Source organism: Epinephelus moara, chromosome 13, assembly GCF_006386435.1.
Source record: "Epinephelus moara isolate mb chromosome 13, YSFRI_EMoa_1.0, whole genome shotgun sequence".
Lineage (NCBI taxonomy): Eukaryota > Metazoa > Chordata > Actinopteri > Perciformes > Serranidae > Epinephelus > Epinephelus moara.
The window spans coordinates 12,743,605-12,757,797 of NC_065518.1; the positions used below are offsets into that span (position 1 = coordinate 12,743,605).

General features: G+C 42.2%; 1 protein-coding gene across 2 annotated transcripts in view; it reads right to left on the reverse strand.

The window, feature by feature from the left end:
* dock1 (dedicator of cytokinesis 1) overlaps positions 1-14,193 on the reverse strand; it is a 271,540-nt gene that overhangs the window by 204,960 nt on the left and 52,387 nt on the right. For both annotated transcript variants that reach the window (XM_050059204.1, XM_050059203.1), the window contains exons 13-18: positions 12,658-12,783; positions 11,054-11,178; positions 6,708-6,806; positions 6,259-6,331; positions 1,864-1,967; positions 1,187-1,370 (exon numbers count right to left, since the gene is read on the reverse strand). In XM_050059204.1, the coding sequence (XP_049915161.1) occupies positions 1,187-1,370; positions 1,864-1,967; positions 6,259-6,331; positions 6,708-6,806; positions 11,054-11,178; positions 12,658-12,783 (711 nt within the window). The remainder of the gene's footprint in view (positions 1-1,186; positions 1,371-1,863; positions 1,968-6,258; positions 6,332-6,707; positions 6,807-11,053; positions 11,179-12,657; positions 12,784-14,193) is intronic.

Consider the following 14,193-nt stretch of genomic DNA (forward strand, 5'->3'; position numbering starts at 1 on the left):
ATTTATATATATAGATCCCAGGGGACATTTTTTGTATTTGGGAGCTGTTTAAATGTGTAATTTGTGGTAGATTTTATTTTGTTGAACTATTAATATTGTAACAGAATCTGAATCTCACACTGAGTTACTGCTGTTGTTCACAAACTAAAGAAATGAGAGATTATTTTAGTTTTTACTGAGCATTTGAAGGCAAACTGTGAAACTATATCACTAATTTTGTTGCAATTCTATTTTCTTAAATTACTAATAAAATACGTTTTTAATAATTAGGGCCATATCGTCCACCCCTATTGGGCAATGATCACTACATTTACTACATTTATATATAAAGTCATTTTACGTGGGGTGATGGAGAGACAGCAATGACCCATTTTCTGTTTCTTTTTGGGGGAATGGGGAACTGTTACCATAGCATAAAATACATTTACGGTATGTAGGCCTTATGCATTAATATTTTTATCATGCTGCTATGACCATAATTACTCACACCATGTAGTGGAAAGTAACTCAGTACATTTACTCAAGTACTGTGGCTTTTCAGATTCAAGGTGTTTGCATATTATGCAACTTAATACTTGTACTCCACTACATCTCAGAGTCAAATCTTGTACTTTCTACTCCACCACATTTATCTGCTAACTTCAGACTCTGAGCTTGTGGTTTTTCGCCTCCTTTCCTGTGCAGAGAGAACCCTCTATCTCCAGATGTGACGACTTTGGATGTTTCTGATCAACTAAACCTATTTTCATTCCTATTTGGAGCCAATAAACACATCTGGAATTTTTATATATTTGTTTCCTTTCTTAGGAGTATCCAGTTTAATTTTGTAATACGATGATGTAATATTGTCACTGCAAAAACAGAAATGTGCATGTGTGTATTATACTTGTACTGATGGGGGTTATTATAAATGAATTGTTAAGGTGCGACAGAGATGCCCCGGCCTACAAATGATATTCCAGACGGAAGAAAGCATACTTGTTTGGTGCAGACCCCAGGAAAAAACACATCATCATCATTTTTATATATTTTTTCAGTGGAAAATAAAATGCAAAAAGTACCATTCAGACTTTTTTTGCATATCATCATGCAGCCCTACTTCAGAAAGGCTCTTAGTAGAGACAAAGTCAAAAGACAACAGATTGTGAAACTATAGAAACGCTAACTGAAGTGTAGTAGCTGTTACCGTTCTGTGTGAGCTTGGTGGAGCAGACCAGGGTGGAGATCTGGAAGGAGTCCTTGCTGATGGTACAGTTGCCCAGGTTCTGGGTGTTTTTCCCGGTGGTGGAGTAGCCCTTCTCCTCCAGCTCCAGCTTTGTGGCGGGAAGGTTCAGGTAAAGAGAAGAGTCCTCCAGCTTCTTTGCTTCTGCCTGGTTTTCCACAAATAGGAAATTAGAATTTACAATTTAGAGCTGAGGTCTTCTTAGGCAGCTTATTTTGCAGAATAACAGAAATCCATGTGTGCTGTTCATTTTGTAATGAAATGGTAAGTTTTCCTGCCAGTTGCTGCATGTGTAACTCTTTGACAGACATTTGACAGTAACCAAACCAGGCAAATGTTCCCACATTAACTTTTTAATTAACATAAATGGGCAGAGTAACGCAAGGGTATCATTATACAGGGGATTTTAATTGGAAAGTAATTTCATTTCACTGAGTGGGTTGATGCCTAGCTACCATACAATTCTCCATACAAGGCAGTGAAGCTATTATAACAGTAGCTACTAATAAGCCAGTTTTTCACCTTGAACTCATTCCAGCTGTGGTCACGTGGGGCGGCCTGGCAGGTAGGCAGCCACTAACAAACATTCCAGAACACCACACACTGACTTCTAACTGTGTTATGGCCTATTTCACATTTACCTTGTACACGATGAGATCATGCTCGCCGTCCCTCAGGGTCGTCCCATCATACCTCATCAACTTCACGAAAGACAAGGCGAATATCTTCTCTGACTTGTCTTTGGCTGCGGGAGGACGAAAAAAGAAACACATGACAACATGACATTGTTGTTTATATTTGAGAGTGACTGCGTGTTCATACTTTATTTTTCTATTGATATACAAAAGCCTACTCATGCTTGTTGTGTATATTTGCAAAGTAATACACAAATAAGACACAGTACGTGTTTAAATGTAACGTGTGCATCTTCAGGAAATCAAAGACAACACCAGAGCTGGCTCCATTGTAATAAACCAGGCTACAAGGCTGGCTTTACAACAAGTCATTAACAAACTAACAGACAAACCAGATAATCCCAAATGTAAATCTCGGCACTACAGGCCCTGAGTCATCTCCTGAGTTGGCACAAGAATTTACTGCTCCCCTCTGATGTCAGTGTTGATGCTGTGACTGTATCTGTGCATGAGCAGTTTATTTATTTTCTACTTTATTAAGAGTAATTATGCATGACTGTTAATGAATTGTGCAAGGCAAACAGCAAGTGGGAGGTTCAATGACAAAAACATTTAATCACAAGCTGATATATCCACCATGTGAATATTAATTTGTTAAATGTGTGTGTTTTTAAAAATCTAGTGGTGAGGTTGCAGAACTGAAACCTCTCCTGTGTATCAAGCGTGAAGGAGAACTACGGTGGCCGATACAGAAACACAAATGGCCTTATCTGGAGACAGTGTTTGATTTGTCCATTCTGGGCTACTGTAGAACAACATGGTGGACCCGCTCCGCATAGATAGAAATGGCTCATTTTAAGGTAACAAACACACAACGATTCCCAATAAATAGCTAATAACATTTTATTACTCACTTTTATTACTGAATGTTTGGATTAAGCTATCATGCGTGCCCACTTCCTGTTAGTATACGAATAAACACTTGCACTTGATCTCAGGGCTGCAGCTGTGAACAGTTTGTGTACTCCGGCTATGCTGGAGAAAAGATGCTCATTGCTTGTGTGTATGTGCACACACACGCATGTGTGACTGTTTGGAGTTGCTGAGGGGAAGCGCTGCATAAACAAGCGGGAGAGTTATGACTTTGTCCTGTAACCAAGCAGTTTGGATAGGGCCACATATATCATCATTGTGGATCAACAAGCTCAAATTTACGTGCAGGGGAGACGTGATTCATTGAAGTATCTCGTGCATTCTATCTGCATAAATCCCCTCATTGGTTTGCTGCCTGCAGCCTCGCCGGTGAATAATTGCTGGGCAGGCTTGAGAGGAACCAGTGGAGGGAAAACACTGTACGCATGCCACCCAGTTGAGAAAAAATGTTTAAGTGACTTCCTCGGGAGAGCAGCAACTCTGCATTTGGGGAAAAAAGGTCACTTTCAGGACGCAGTTACTTTTTTTCAGCCAATCAAAGTTGTGTGGAAGTTCTGCAGACTTCCACCTCTAAGGTGGGCTGTCACTTCAGATTTATGTTGAGTGTACTATGCCACATTTTAAAGCCTACCCTCTACCCCACTCACCAGGTAGTGGCATAATGACAGATGAAACAGAAGTGAAAAGATGGCGGGGATCTCTTACAGCCGTGGCGGCATCCGTGATAGCAGCCATCAGTCTGATGAGGCCTGACAATGTTAGAGTGCTAGTCTGATGCACTGTGTTAAGAGCTGACCTGATTCTGAACCAGGGGGCTGAGATACTGAGCAAATGAGCTCCAGTAGTGGCCTTGATGAGCAGCTCTGTCACTCTGTGTTTCCACTAAAAGTTCAGTACTAGCTAGGAGCAGTGGAGGAAGCAGGAAGGACACAAGCACATGATGGCACAGGCGGACAACTGAAAGGACTTCATCTGACAGACCATCTCTGTTCTGCTTTTCTTCCAAAACTCTACACACGTAGAGAGAATGATGTTTCCTTACTACAAACAAGCGGGCTTTGCCAATAGAATTACACTTTAAAGGAGCAGTGTGTAAGATTTAGGGGAATTTCATAGCATGTAAGAGTGAGGATTGCAGATTGCAACCAGCTGACACTTCTCCTGGTTAAGATTCCTTCAGTGTTCATTGCTCAGGTTTTTACCAGGAGCCAGATTATCAGCAGAGGTCTCCTCCTCTCCAAGGCAAACAGACACAGTGATTTAAACTGGTAATAACACTAAATAAAGCAGCTTTACATTACATGTTAGCGTTTCTCTGACGCTATTCAGCACGGCAGAGGCAGGCCACTAGCCCAGCACCTGCTTATGTATGCTCATCTATTTGCTCTGATAACTAAAGATCAAGACATTCAGGACGTTTTTCTCATTGCGAAGGGGCTGCTAACTACGGTGGCCGACACAAAAACACAAATTGCCGTATCTACAGTCAGTGTTTGGCTTCCGTTCTGAGCTACTGTCGAAACATGGCGATGCAACATGGCGGACTCCACGGACAAGGACCCGCTCCTTATGCACACAACAATACCTACTTTTAGGTAATTACACACTAAAGTAAACATAATCAGTTATTATATTCCATATTTGCCAACATATCCCTGTAAATCCTACACACTGGAACTTTAAGCTACTGTAAGGTACCAGTAAGTGACGTGATCACATTTGATTTTCTGATTACTTTTAACACTCTTCATGACCTCTCTCACAGCTATACCTCTGAACTTTAAGTACTGTACGCACCAACACGTACTTTGAGATCCTCGGGTAAAGGGCTTTTGTCCATGCCAGAGACCGGGCTGAAAACTAAAGGTGACACAGCATTTGCAGTCAGGGCCCCGAGGATCTAGAACGATCTGCCCGAGGTAAGCAGGTCAGCTGAGTCAGTGATTACTTTTATCGGAGAGCTTTTTCCTGATTTTATTTGAGCTTTAATTTCCTTTCAACTGTGTTTTATTTCCCCAGATTTTATACACCACATTGTTTTTTATCTGTTTTATTTTAAAACCTGTTGATTTTATCACTGCCTATTTTATGTTGCTGCCTTGTAAAGCACTTCGTAACACCATTTATGAAAGGTGCTCTATAAAGATTTTTATTCCTATATGTATTATTGCTGTGATATTCTGCCTTACAAGGATTAATATCACAAAGTAACTGATTACAGAATAGGTAATGAGTGTGTTCAAAGGCACACTAGTATCCTTGGTATGGTCAGGATTTGGAATGTCCCTGTGATCAAAAGCGAAATCCAGCAGAGTGGCAAATGCAACAGATTCTACAGCGTTTGCAGGCAGACAAAAATCCAAAAGGATAACTCAGTCACAACAGAAGTGACAGAAAACGGCTTGACGCCTGCACAGATGAAGACAATCACAAACTTGGATACAGTTAGATTCATGTGTACAGGAATATGAATGACCAGGTGTCTCTTTGAAGGGGTACAAGTGTAAACACACTCACTGGCAGGGAAATACACCACACACAAACCCATATAATCCAGCCAATACCCCTTTTTCAACACATCTCCCTATTGTCAATTGTCAGTGACAAGTTAAAGTTTGGCAGCATCAGCATGCCCCTCCAGTCCCAGAGTCACTTGAGGTGAGCCAGTTTCTAAAGCAACCGTTGCAGTGAGATAACGGCAAGCCACAGAGTTTCAAAGGCATGCCTCGTAACAGCATTAGTCCCCGCAGAAGCACAGTCCCAAGCATGACAAGAAGGCTCTCCAAGTGGATTATAAGCCAGCACTGAGCTCTGAGTCCTGGCCGTTTCCTCCAAACCACCTGCCTGCAGGTGAGAAGCAAACAGAGCTGAAGGATTTAGGGACTAGAGGCTGACAGCAGCTGCAGATTGCTTTGCGAGGGAAAAGGTATACTTTCCCGTGCTGATATCCTCCCAATTCTTGTCTTCTGTGCCATATGAATTGATCATTCAATACATATACACCTGTCACCTCCCATTACCCCACCAAAATCATTTTCCCAGCACCACTCCTGCTGCTGGAGGGATGGCCTCGCCATGTGGCAGGCAGATGGGATGGCACTGCTGCCAGTACCAGGCTTCCCTGCCCTCTACACCCCCAAAATTAGAAAGGATGTTAAAAAACAGAAGGACATACAACACTGGCTGCATTCAGCTACACGCTGGTCCCAATGAACAAACGAGTCCCCTCAGGCATTTTTCACATCCCAGCTGTAGTGTCTGACACTTCATGATGCTGCTTTGTGCAGGGGCAGCCTAATACCTCTGATTAATGTGACAAAGGGTGGGCTTCAAAGTATTTATCACTGTGCAACACATCTGCTTGGATTGGATATCTTCCATTACATTTTGCTGCAGATAGATTAGTGGCCAATTGTGCAGCTGGTCATCAGCAAAACTGATTATTCACACGCTGACATTTGTACTCACAGTCCTGCGATGAGCGGTGGCGAAAGGTGAAACGCAGGTGGCTCCGGTTCACGTCTTCAATAGGGATGGCAACCTGAGACAGAAAGGGAGAGAAATGGTACCAATGCACACATACTAAAAAAACAGATAGTTATGAAAACGCCATGAGCAGAATAAGCCCCAAATGCTAGATTTTTTACACTGTATAGAAATTAATTTAAACAGGTAGCATGTCACAGGGCATTTCTGCTGCCACCACATTAAATCTACCACATGGTTTAATATTCACCACCGTCTTTCTAAGCTTCAAAGACAAACCAGACACCACAGTCTTCATGCTACAGACTACCTGTGTTGTGATGAATAATGATTTTGGGGATTATATCAAAGGGTGGTTTGCAGTCAGGGTGGAAAATAATGACTAAAATATTATTCGGGGCAACAAAGAAGAAACAGTACATAAGGAGCACCTTTATTGTTTCAAACCAGCGTGGCTGCTTCACTTGGTAGTAGATGACAGACTTGTACTCATTGATCCCGTCATCTCCAGCTCCAGGGAAGATCACATTCTAGATACAAGGAAAGAAAACACACAGATCAAACAATATGACTGGTTATCTGGTTAAACTGGCTGAAGCTGTAAGTTCATTCAAAACGGCAAAATCCTGATGGTTGAGCCATTATTGCTCTGTCAAAACATTAGCACACTCGCGGCATGTGGAAAATTGACTACCACTTATTTCATAAAATGTAGTCCCTGGGGCAGAAAGCAGAATGGCCTTTAAAAGTCTGGATGCACTTTATGCATGCACACCTGCCTGTTGGCTGCCAATCTCATGACAGCATTGTGGAAATAAGAAATAAATTAGAAATTAATTATTTAAGAAGGAGGGGCAGTGGCTCCCATGCAGGGAGAAATGGAGGGAAGCCAGGCACAGGGAAGAGGACCAGCTGGTGCTGATGGATCCAGCCATGTAAATTGGTCTTCTTGGTGGGTCCCCTGAGTTTCAACAACAGGTCAGGGTGCGTATGTAAAATACTAGGTGCCCCCTAGGGGATTTGGCACGAGGGCTGGAGTGACAGCGGATGGCACGCATGCCTTGTTTTCTATCAATCTGGGCTCAGCCAGCCTTCCTCTTTCCTCCCACTACTCCAGCTGACTCTCTGGCCTGGTGCTGCTAAAATACTCCGACACTAATGGCTTCTGACAACCAGCAATTATGAGGAATAACAGGCCCCGTCTCCCCCAGCCACGCTGAGCAGATCTGGGGGGCAGGTGCTAGCTCTAGCAACTCTTCCCTTTCCGCTAAAAGTCCAGGATTCATGACAGCCTCAGATTTTTGGAGGGACGAGGGGGGGGGATGGCTGAAGTCTAGCCATAGGTGAGAGGGGCTTTGTAGGGAGTGTTCCAATATGTCAAGGTGAAAAGAAGTCACAGTCCAGCCTCTTACTACACAACATCACAAATCCTTCTTGAGACAGGAGATGGATGACAAAATCCAGAGGCAGGAGGAGACCAGAGAGACAGGAAGAGAAAGGACAGAGAATAATGGTGGAGATAAGACGGCTGAGACAGAGGCAGAAACATCCAGAGAGAAAGCCACAAACACTAAAACTTGCAAAGTAAGCCTATTATAAAACTTTTAACTCCATTTTGCTATTTTCGACTGCCTCATGAATGGAGGCTTCTTTATTTTATTGCATAAATGGATGATAAAAATAAAACTTTTTTTTCCTTTTGAGTGTAGAAGTTGTTGTGACCTCATCTAAGGTTAGGGTGAATTAGAGAGAAAGTTTCTATTATCAAAGATCATACTGAAACAGCATTAGACATTAAAGTGACAGCGTCTTTCTCTCATCACAGAGACAGAATTTCCTTCCTGCCAATTACAATCCAGGAAGGAAGAGGGGGAATTTAACCAATTAGCACTGATCCCTGGAGAACTGAACAGATGAGACTGAGCACCTCGGTGAGAAGCTGCAAGACAAGATGTTGAAGGGAGCCCCCGCGCTTCAAGGACAACATGACCATGACACCCATAGATGTGGTCAGTATCACTTGATCACTGTCGACGGCTGTCACTGACTCCAATCATTACAGCCAAAAGGCTCTGACAGCCTTGGAAAAGTTAAATGTTTCATTGACACTAGCCCCGTTTACAAAGCAGGAATGTCCCTCCACCTCACTTGTCTGCATGAACGGTACGAACACAAAATGGAGGGCAGAGTTGTCTGGCCTTTAAGTTGGCAGCAGAGGAATTAACGGAGCCAAATCGACGTCTGGGTAAAAAGTGTGAGCCGGCAGCATGGGAAGGGTGTGATGTTTTGAGGGCGTGTTATGTGTCAGCCCACCGCAGGGAAATTGAAAAAGCAGCTAGAAGCAGTTAGCAGCTAACTATGAGAAAAAGAACAGCAACCCACAAACTGGGGAGACAATGAGGTCTGGGAGCTCCTTACTTTTCGAGCAGAGGAACAGATTAACCGCCATGTAACAGGGATGGTAAATGACGGTTATTGCCATGTTATAACACCGTTATTGTTTAGAGGCACTGCCCGACGCGCATGTTACATTCCACACTTGACGCCAATGCTGTTGTGTAATGGTGGAGATACACAAAATCTGGCAAAAAAGAACAAGAAGGCATGCAAGAACCCTAAACGGTCCAGCACACCCCCGCCGGTGAGGTGCTTGGTTTTAGCTCGACAGTATCCAACATGGCAGCCAGGTCACAAAATTGTTTCTTTACACTAAAATGTAAAACTCCATATTAATATACTGTAGCTACACTAAAATGTATTTCTTATAAAAACTGAGGCAAGAAATAGGCAATGCAGTAACAGCATCTGCCTTGTTTGACAATTTGAATCTGAGTTTGCATAAAGTTGACGCAACGTTGAAGCAAATTCAGATACGGCAAATGGTCAGTCAACTTGCCATGCTACATTCATCAAGCAACTCCAGCTGGATCTCCTGCTCTCCACAGAAAATGAAGAGGATTTGTCGACCTTACCTATTACCTACCTATTCCTTTCGGGATATGTTTTTTTTTTCAGTGCCAAAGCTCAGGTATCACACCGGCATCACACTGAGAAAGCAAGTAAAACCTTTTTGCTGTACAGTAGGTGCAACAAGCTCTTCACACACAACTTGTCTACTATAATAAACACAGTATAGCTGCTTGTAGACACTTAAAATGGACTATAAGACATGGTGGTTTCATTCAGAGTCTACAATATAAATACATTTGCAAACAAGACAGTATATAAATAGTAAACAAATGACAAACATTGAGAAGCATTATCTACTGTTTTTAGCTCATCTATAAAAACGAGACAGCAATCAGACAACTGAGCACTGTCCATGTTGTCAGATACTGTACCATCTGACAGAAGCCAAGACCATCACTGTTTTCTTCCTACTTCAGAACTGCCTTTACGGTATAATCACCACTGATCCTTACACTTCAGCTGCCTGCTGGGCCAAATCACTGACGAAGCCTCTCCATCTAAGACAAATGTGTATAATTGAGGCAGCTAAGGGTAATAGCGCTTTCCTCTAATTGGTTGTTTGCAGGAGGTCTCCCCAGGACCACGGATGTGTCATTTCAAATCACTCCTCCATCATCAGCCCTTGTAACTTCCACTCTCACGTCAAGTGCATAGAGTGTGGACTTAATAGCATTAATACCTGTGCAATGTTATAGAATTTAATCAAGAGCCTTGCAAGAAATTATCAGGTATACCTGAACTTGCAGGCCAATGAAACTAATGCATGATCACTACAATCTGTGGCCCCATAAAGCACGATAGATAGACACAGACACGTGAGCACACACTCCCACAGACATGCACCTCCTGCTCCACTTCCTCCTACATACTCTTCATGGCCAACTACTCTAAACCTCTCATATCCCCCATTGACTGATGGTCTCTGCAGAACAAGAGGTAGAGTCAAGCACGGGGTGACAATAATTAAACATCAGAGAAAGGGGTCAAAAAGCTTTATTCGGACTTTAGACACTGATGGGTTGGCACATGATTAAAAAGTAGACAGCACTCAGGAGCACAAGTCCATGAAACATGCTCCAACTTGCAAACTGGTAGCAACCATAATGATTTATGCTCAGTTGTTGGTGTCTACCTGTTTTGATTTTCTAGAGAATGTCAATGCAATTAATGGTGTTAGGCTATAAACCTAGATGTCAAACTTTCCTATCAATGCCTATTGTATAACTGAAATTAAAAGAATTAATCGCTGACCTCCACCAAAATACAATTAAATGACCTCTGCGTCGAGGGCTGCAAATTTCATCGAAATAAATATGCAATTTGAGACAGCTCACTAATAAACAAATAGACAGGGAAGAAAATTCTCCTCCTAACTTCATTAGCAAAAGTAATTATACCAGAAGGGAAATGCTGCTTTCACATCTCTCATCACTTTAAAGTTTTAAACAGTGCTGCCCGTACTGCCTGTCCACACACTTGCGTCTGTACTCTTGACAATGACAAAGGTTGATTCCCGCAGTGGTGAGCCAAATTTTAGGCTAGTCAATCAACCACAAAGCACCGATATTGCATTCTGTCATTTTTTGACGGGTGGCAAAGGCGCACAGTCTGGCCTGTGTATCACACTGCTTTATAGGAGTCCTGGTCAGTTAAGCAGCGTGCTGAGCTGTGTGAGATTAAAGAAAGCCCGGTAAATCACAGACTGTCTGGGAGACCGATCAGCTATAGCACTTGTGTCCTGAATGCTGAGAATGAGCAGGACCTGGGAGAAATACCAAATAAGTAAGTTAACATTCCTCAGCCGTACCTCCAGTTTCTTGCCGTCCTCGTCATAAACAGACATGGTCACTTCGACGTTTTTCGGAGTGGTCTTGCTCCCCTTGTCAAAATCCCCCAGGACCAAAGTCACATAGATGTCGTTTCGCACGTCACCTTTGGGAAACAGAAACAAGTGGGTCAGATGGGGAGAATTCCTAACTTTTAAAGGACTACTTCATCTGCAAAATGACCATCTGTGTTTCAATTACTCACTGGGTTTCCTTGAATCCGTAAAGAAAACTTTGTGCTTAACAAAAGCAAAACTATACTAAAACATCTGTTTACAAACTCTCACACTTCTTGAGCCGCATAATCCAAGTCTCATTTATCTAGTCTAATGCTCAGTACTTCCCAAACAGTGCATTTTCTCTAAAAACTTACTATTTACAGGGTTTCCACAGATTTTATCAATGAAATTTAAAACCTTTCAATGAATTTTCCATCATATTTTGCCACATTTCCATGACTTTGTTTGTGTAATTTAACTTAGCAATACATTATTGAACATGCACTGCTGAGGCATTTTTTTTCAACTTTACTTGCTCATTAGACATTCCAGATGCCAACTAGCTACAGATGCCTGTGATGTGATGTGATCCTAGCGACATTTTCAGCTATCATGGAACGCAACACTACATTGTAAATTAGGAACTCAATGCTAGGCATGTTTTTTTACGGGCATATTTTAAACAAAAGCCAAAACAATAATTCAAAACGTTTCCAAAACATTGTGTTGATTCCAAACCATTTCCAGGTCTAATTTCACAACTTTTCCAGGAATTCCATGACCGCAGGAACCCTGTGTCGAAAACATGCCAGTAAAGACACTCTCAAGCATTGCAAAGTAGTGTAAAGTAGTCGCGTGTTTTATATTGTAACGTTTTTAGTGAAAACGCTAAATAAATAAGACTTTGATTATACTGCACGAATTGTGTTTGTCTATAAGTAGTTAAACGTGGCCCCAAGTGACATCATTTCATAAAGAATGTTTCCCTTTTTCGGATTCTTCGTTCACTGTGGAGCAGTGTTGCAGTGATAGTCGATGTGGTGGGCGTACTACTAGGTAGATGGGTAGGTTACTGAGGAGGAAGTGGGTATACGCTCCTATATATTCCAATGGCTTTTTAGCTGCGAACAGCCAGAAAAACTTGTGGGTATACCTGAGTATACCCCCCACTACACCACTGCTGTGGAGGCATGCGAGAAAAACAAAGCTAGATGGATTCATCATAACACAGGGTGAGTAACTGATATACAAATGGTCATTATGAGGCTGAAGTATTCTTTCAATGGTCTTTGTGGAGCTCAAGGTTCGATATATATGAATATTACTGCACATCTCATTACATCTTAGCTGGCTTAAGTGGATATTTGGCACCCTATACTTCATGGGTGAATTCAGTCCATTAAATAACTAATGTCTCCATCTAACCTTAATGAAGTATGCTATGTTCTTTTCTCCCTCACCCACACTTTGTAAAAGCTCTTGATTCTAAATCACTTTCTGAATGAATGATGTGTCCAGCCGATCAAATTTAAAAAGGAGACTTGCAGGGACAAGCAGTTGAGGTGAAGCTTTTTTAAAAACTCAACCTGGCATGATGATCTCAGGGAAGCCCATCTTGCGAGCCACAGCTGTTGATCGGTCCACCAGGTGAGGGAAGTCCTTCCTTATCTGATGGATGTCTCCAGGAAGCAGCTTCAGAGTTACCCACAGGCCTGGTGATGAATTCAAGGCAAGGAGGGGAGGGACCGAGATAACGTCAGGAGAAGACAGTGTGAGAGCAAACTGCCCCAGGAAAATACTAAAAAGAGATTTCTTCTTGTGCTTTCTGCTGTCAGTTGTCAGAGTGACATCTAACAGCTCGAGGGCAAGACACTAAATAGATGCTGCCCTCGGGGATGTGATTAGGAAAGCATAATAACAGAGGAAACAAGTGTGTGTTTTCCCTGTGCTCGTTTAAAAGTGCAGTATAGTGTTCAAGGTGTGTGTACCTACAAATATCTGGTGACATTGATTACCTTTGGTATTGTAACAACACAAAAAAAAAATCACAGAAGATATTATTTAATTGTGCTGAGCCCAGATGGTTGATGCCAGTTTAACGTCTACCATACTACCTGTATATAAGCACATTTTATTCCCTTTGTGGAGGGCTCGTATTTTCTTAATCTGTCTGGATGTAACGTAAAAAAAACAGCACTCAGACCTTGGCTAAAATAAAGGGCTACTTCTAAGCACCAATACTGGGAGGGAATAAAAGAGGTAAATGTTTCTCCATAACAAACAAACAGACACTGTGTAACCTAAATGAGAAAATTTCAAATACAAAAAATATAATTTTCTTTTCCACTGCAAAATTCATGATAATGTTCCCAACGCCCCAGACTTCTTCTTTAGGCACTTTTTATTTTAATAAGAGAATAAGTGACATTTATGGTAGAATATTTAAATTGTGCAGTAATTCCCAGACTTATATAATTGGTCTTGGAAAGACCTGCAAGTGTGAAGCTTGAGAGAAAACGCTGAATAATTCTGAAACAAAAGGCCTTAGGGGGACTTTCATGGGTCATATTTCCTAACAATTTAACACCAATAGCTGCACTGCAGCCAGCTGCTGCTTCTTTTCTGCAGACACTGCATAGTGTGCCAGCTTCGGCTCTGTAACCACACTCGCTTTTAATATTCTCTCAGGAAAAACAAAGCAGTATCGACACATACCTCTGAACAAGACTGAAAATGACAAAAAGAGGGATCCAATTAAAGCAGTCATCCTGTAGTGCGCCCCTTCACAGGCCACCAAAGTGAGTGGTGGCTGTGAACCCTGAGGCTTTATTCACTTTGACGTTACAGGCCCCATATTGTTATGAGTGACACATCTCTCACTAGCCAAGCTGGTAGCCTTTTGATATGCGAGCGTGACCGAAACAGCTGCTCTCAGTGCTCCGCTGTTCTTCCCAGTGTGGGCCGGAGCAGACCTGACATTTATCCAAGTACATCTTCATAGAGCATGACAATACCATGGAGGCTGTCATATTGTCCCCCACCCTCCCAGCACAAATCCCTTAGATTGCTAATGTTATTCTTCTAACCACAGACGTGTCAAATCACTGATAAGATCCAGTCTT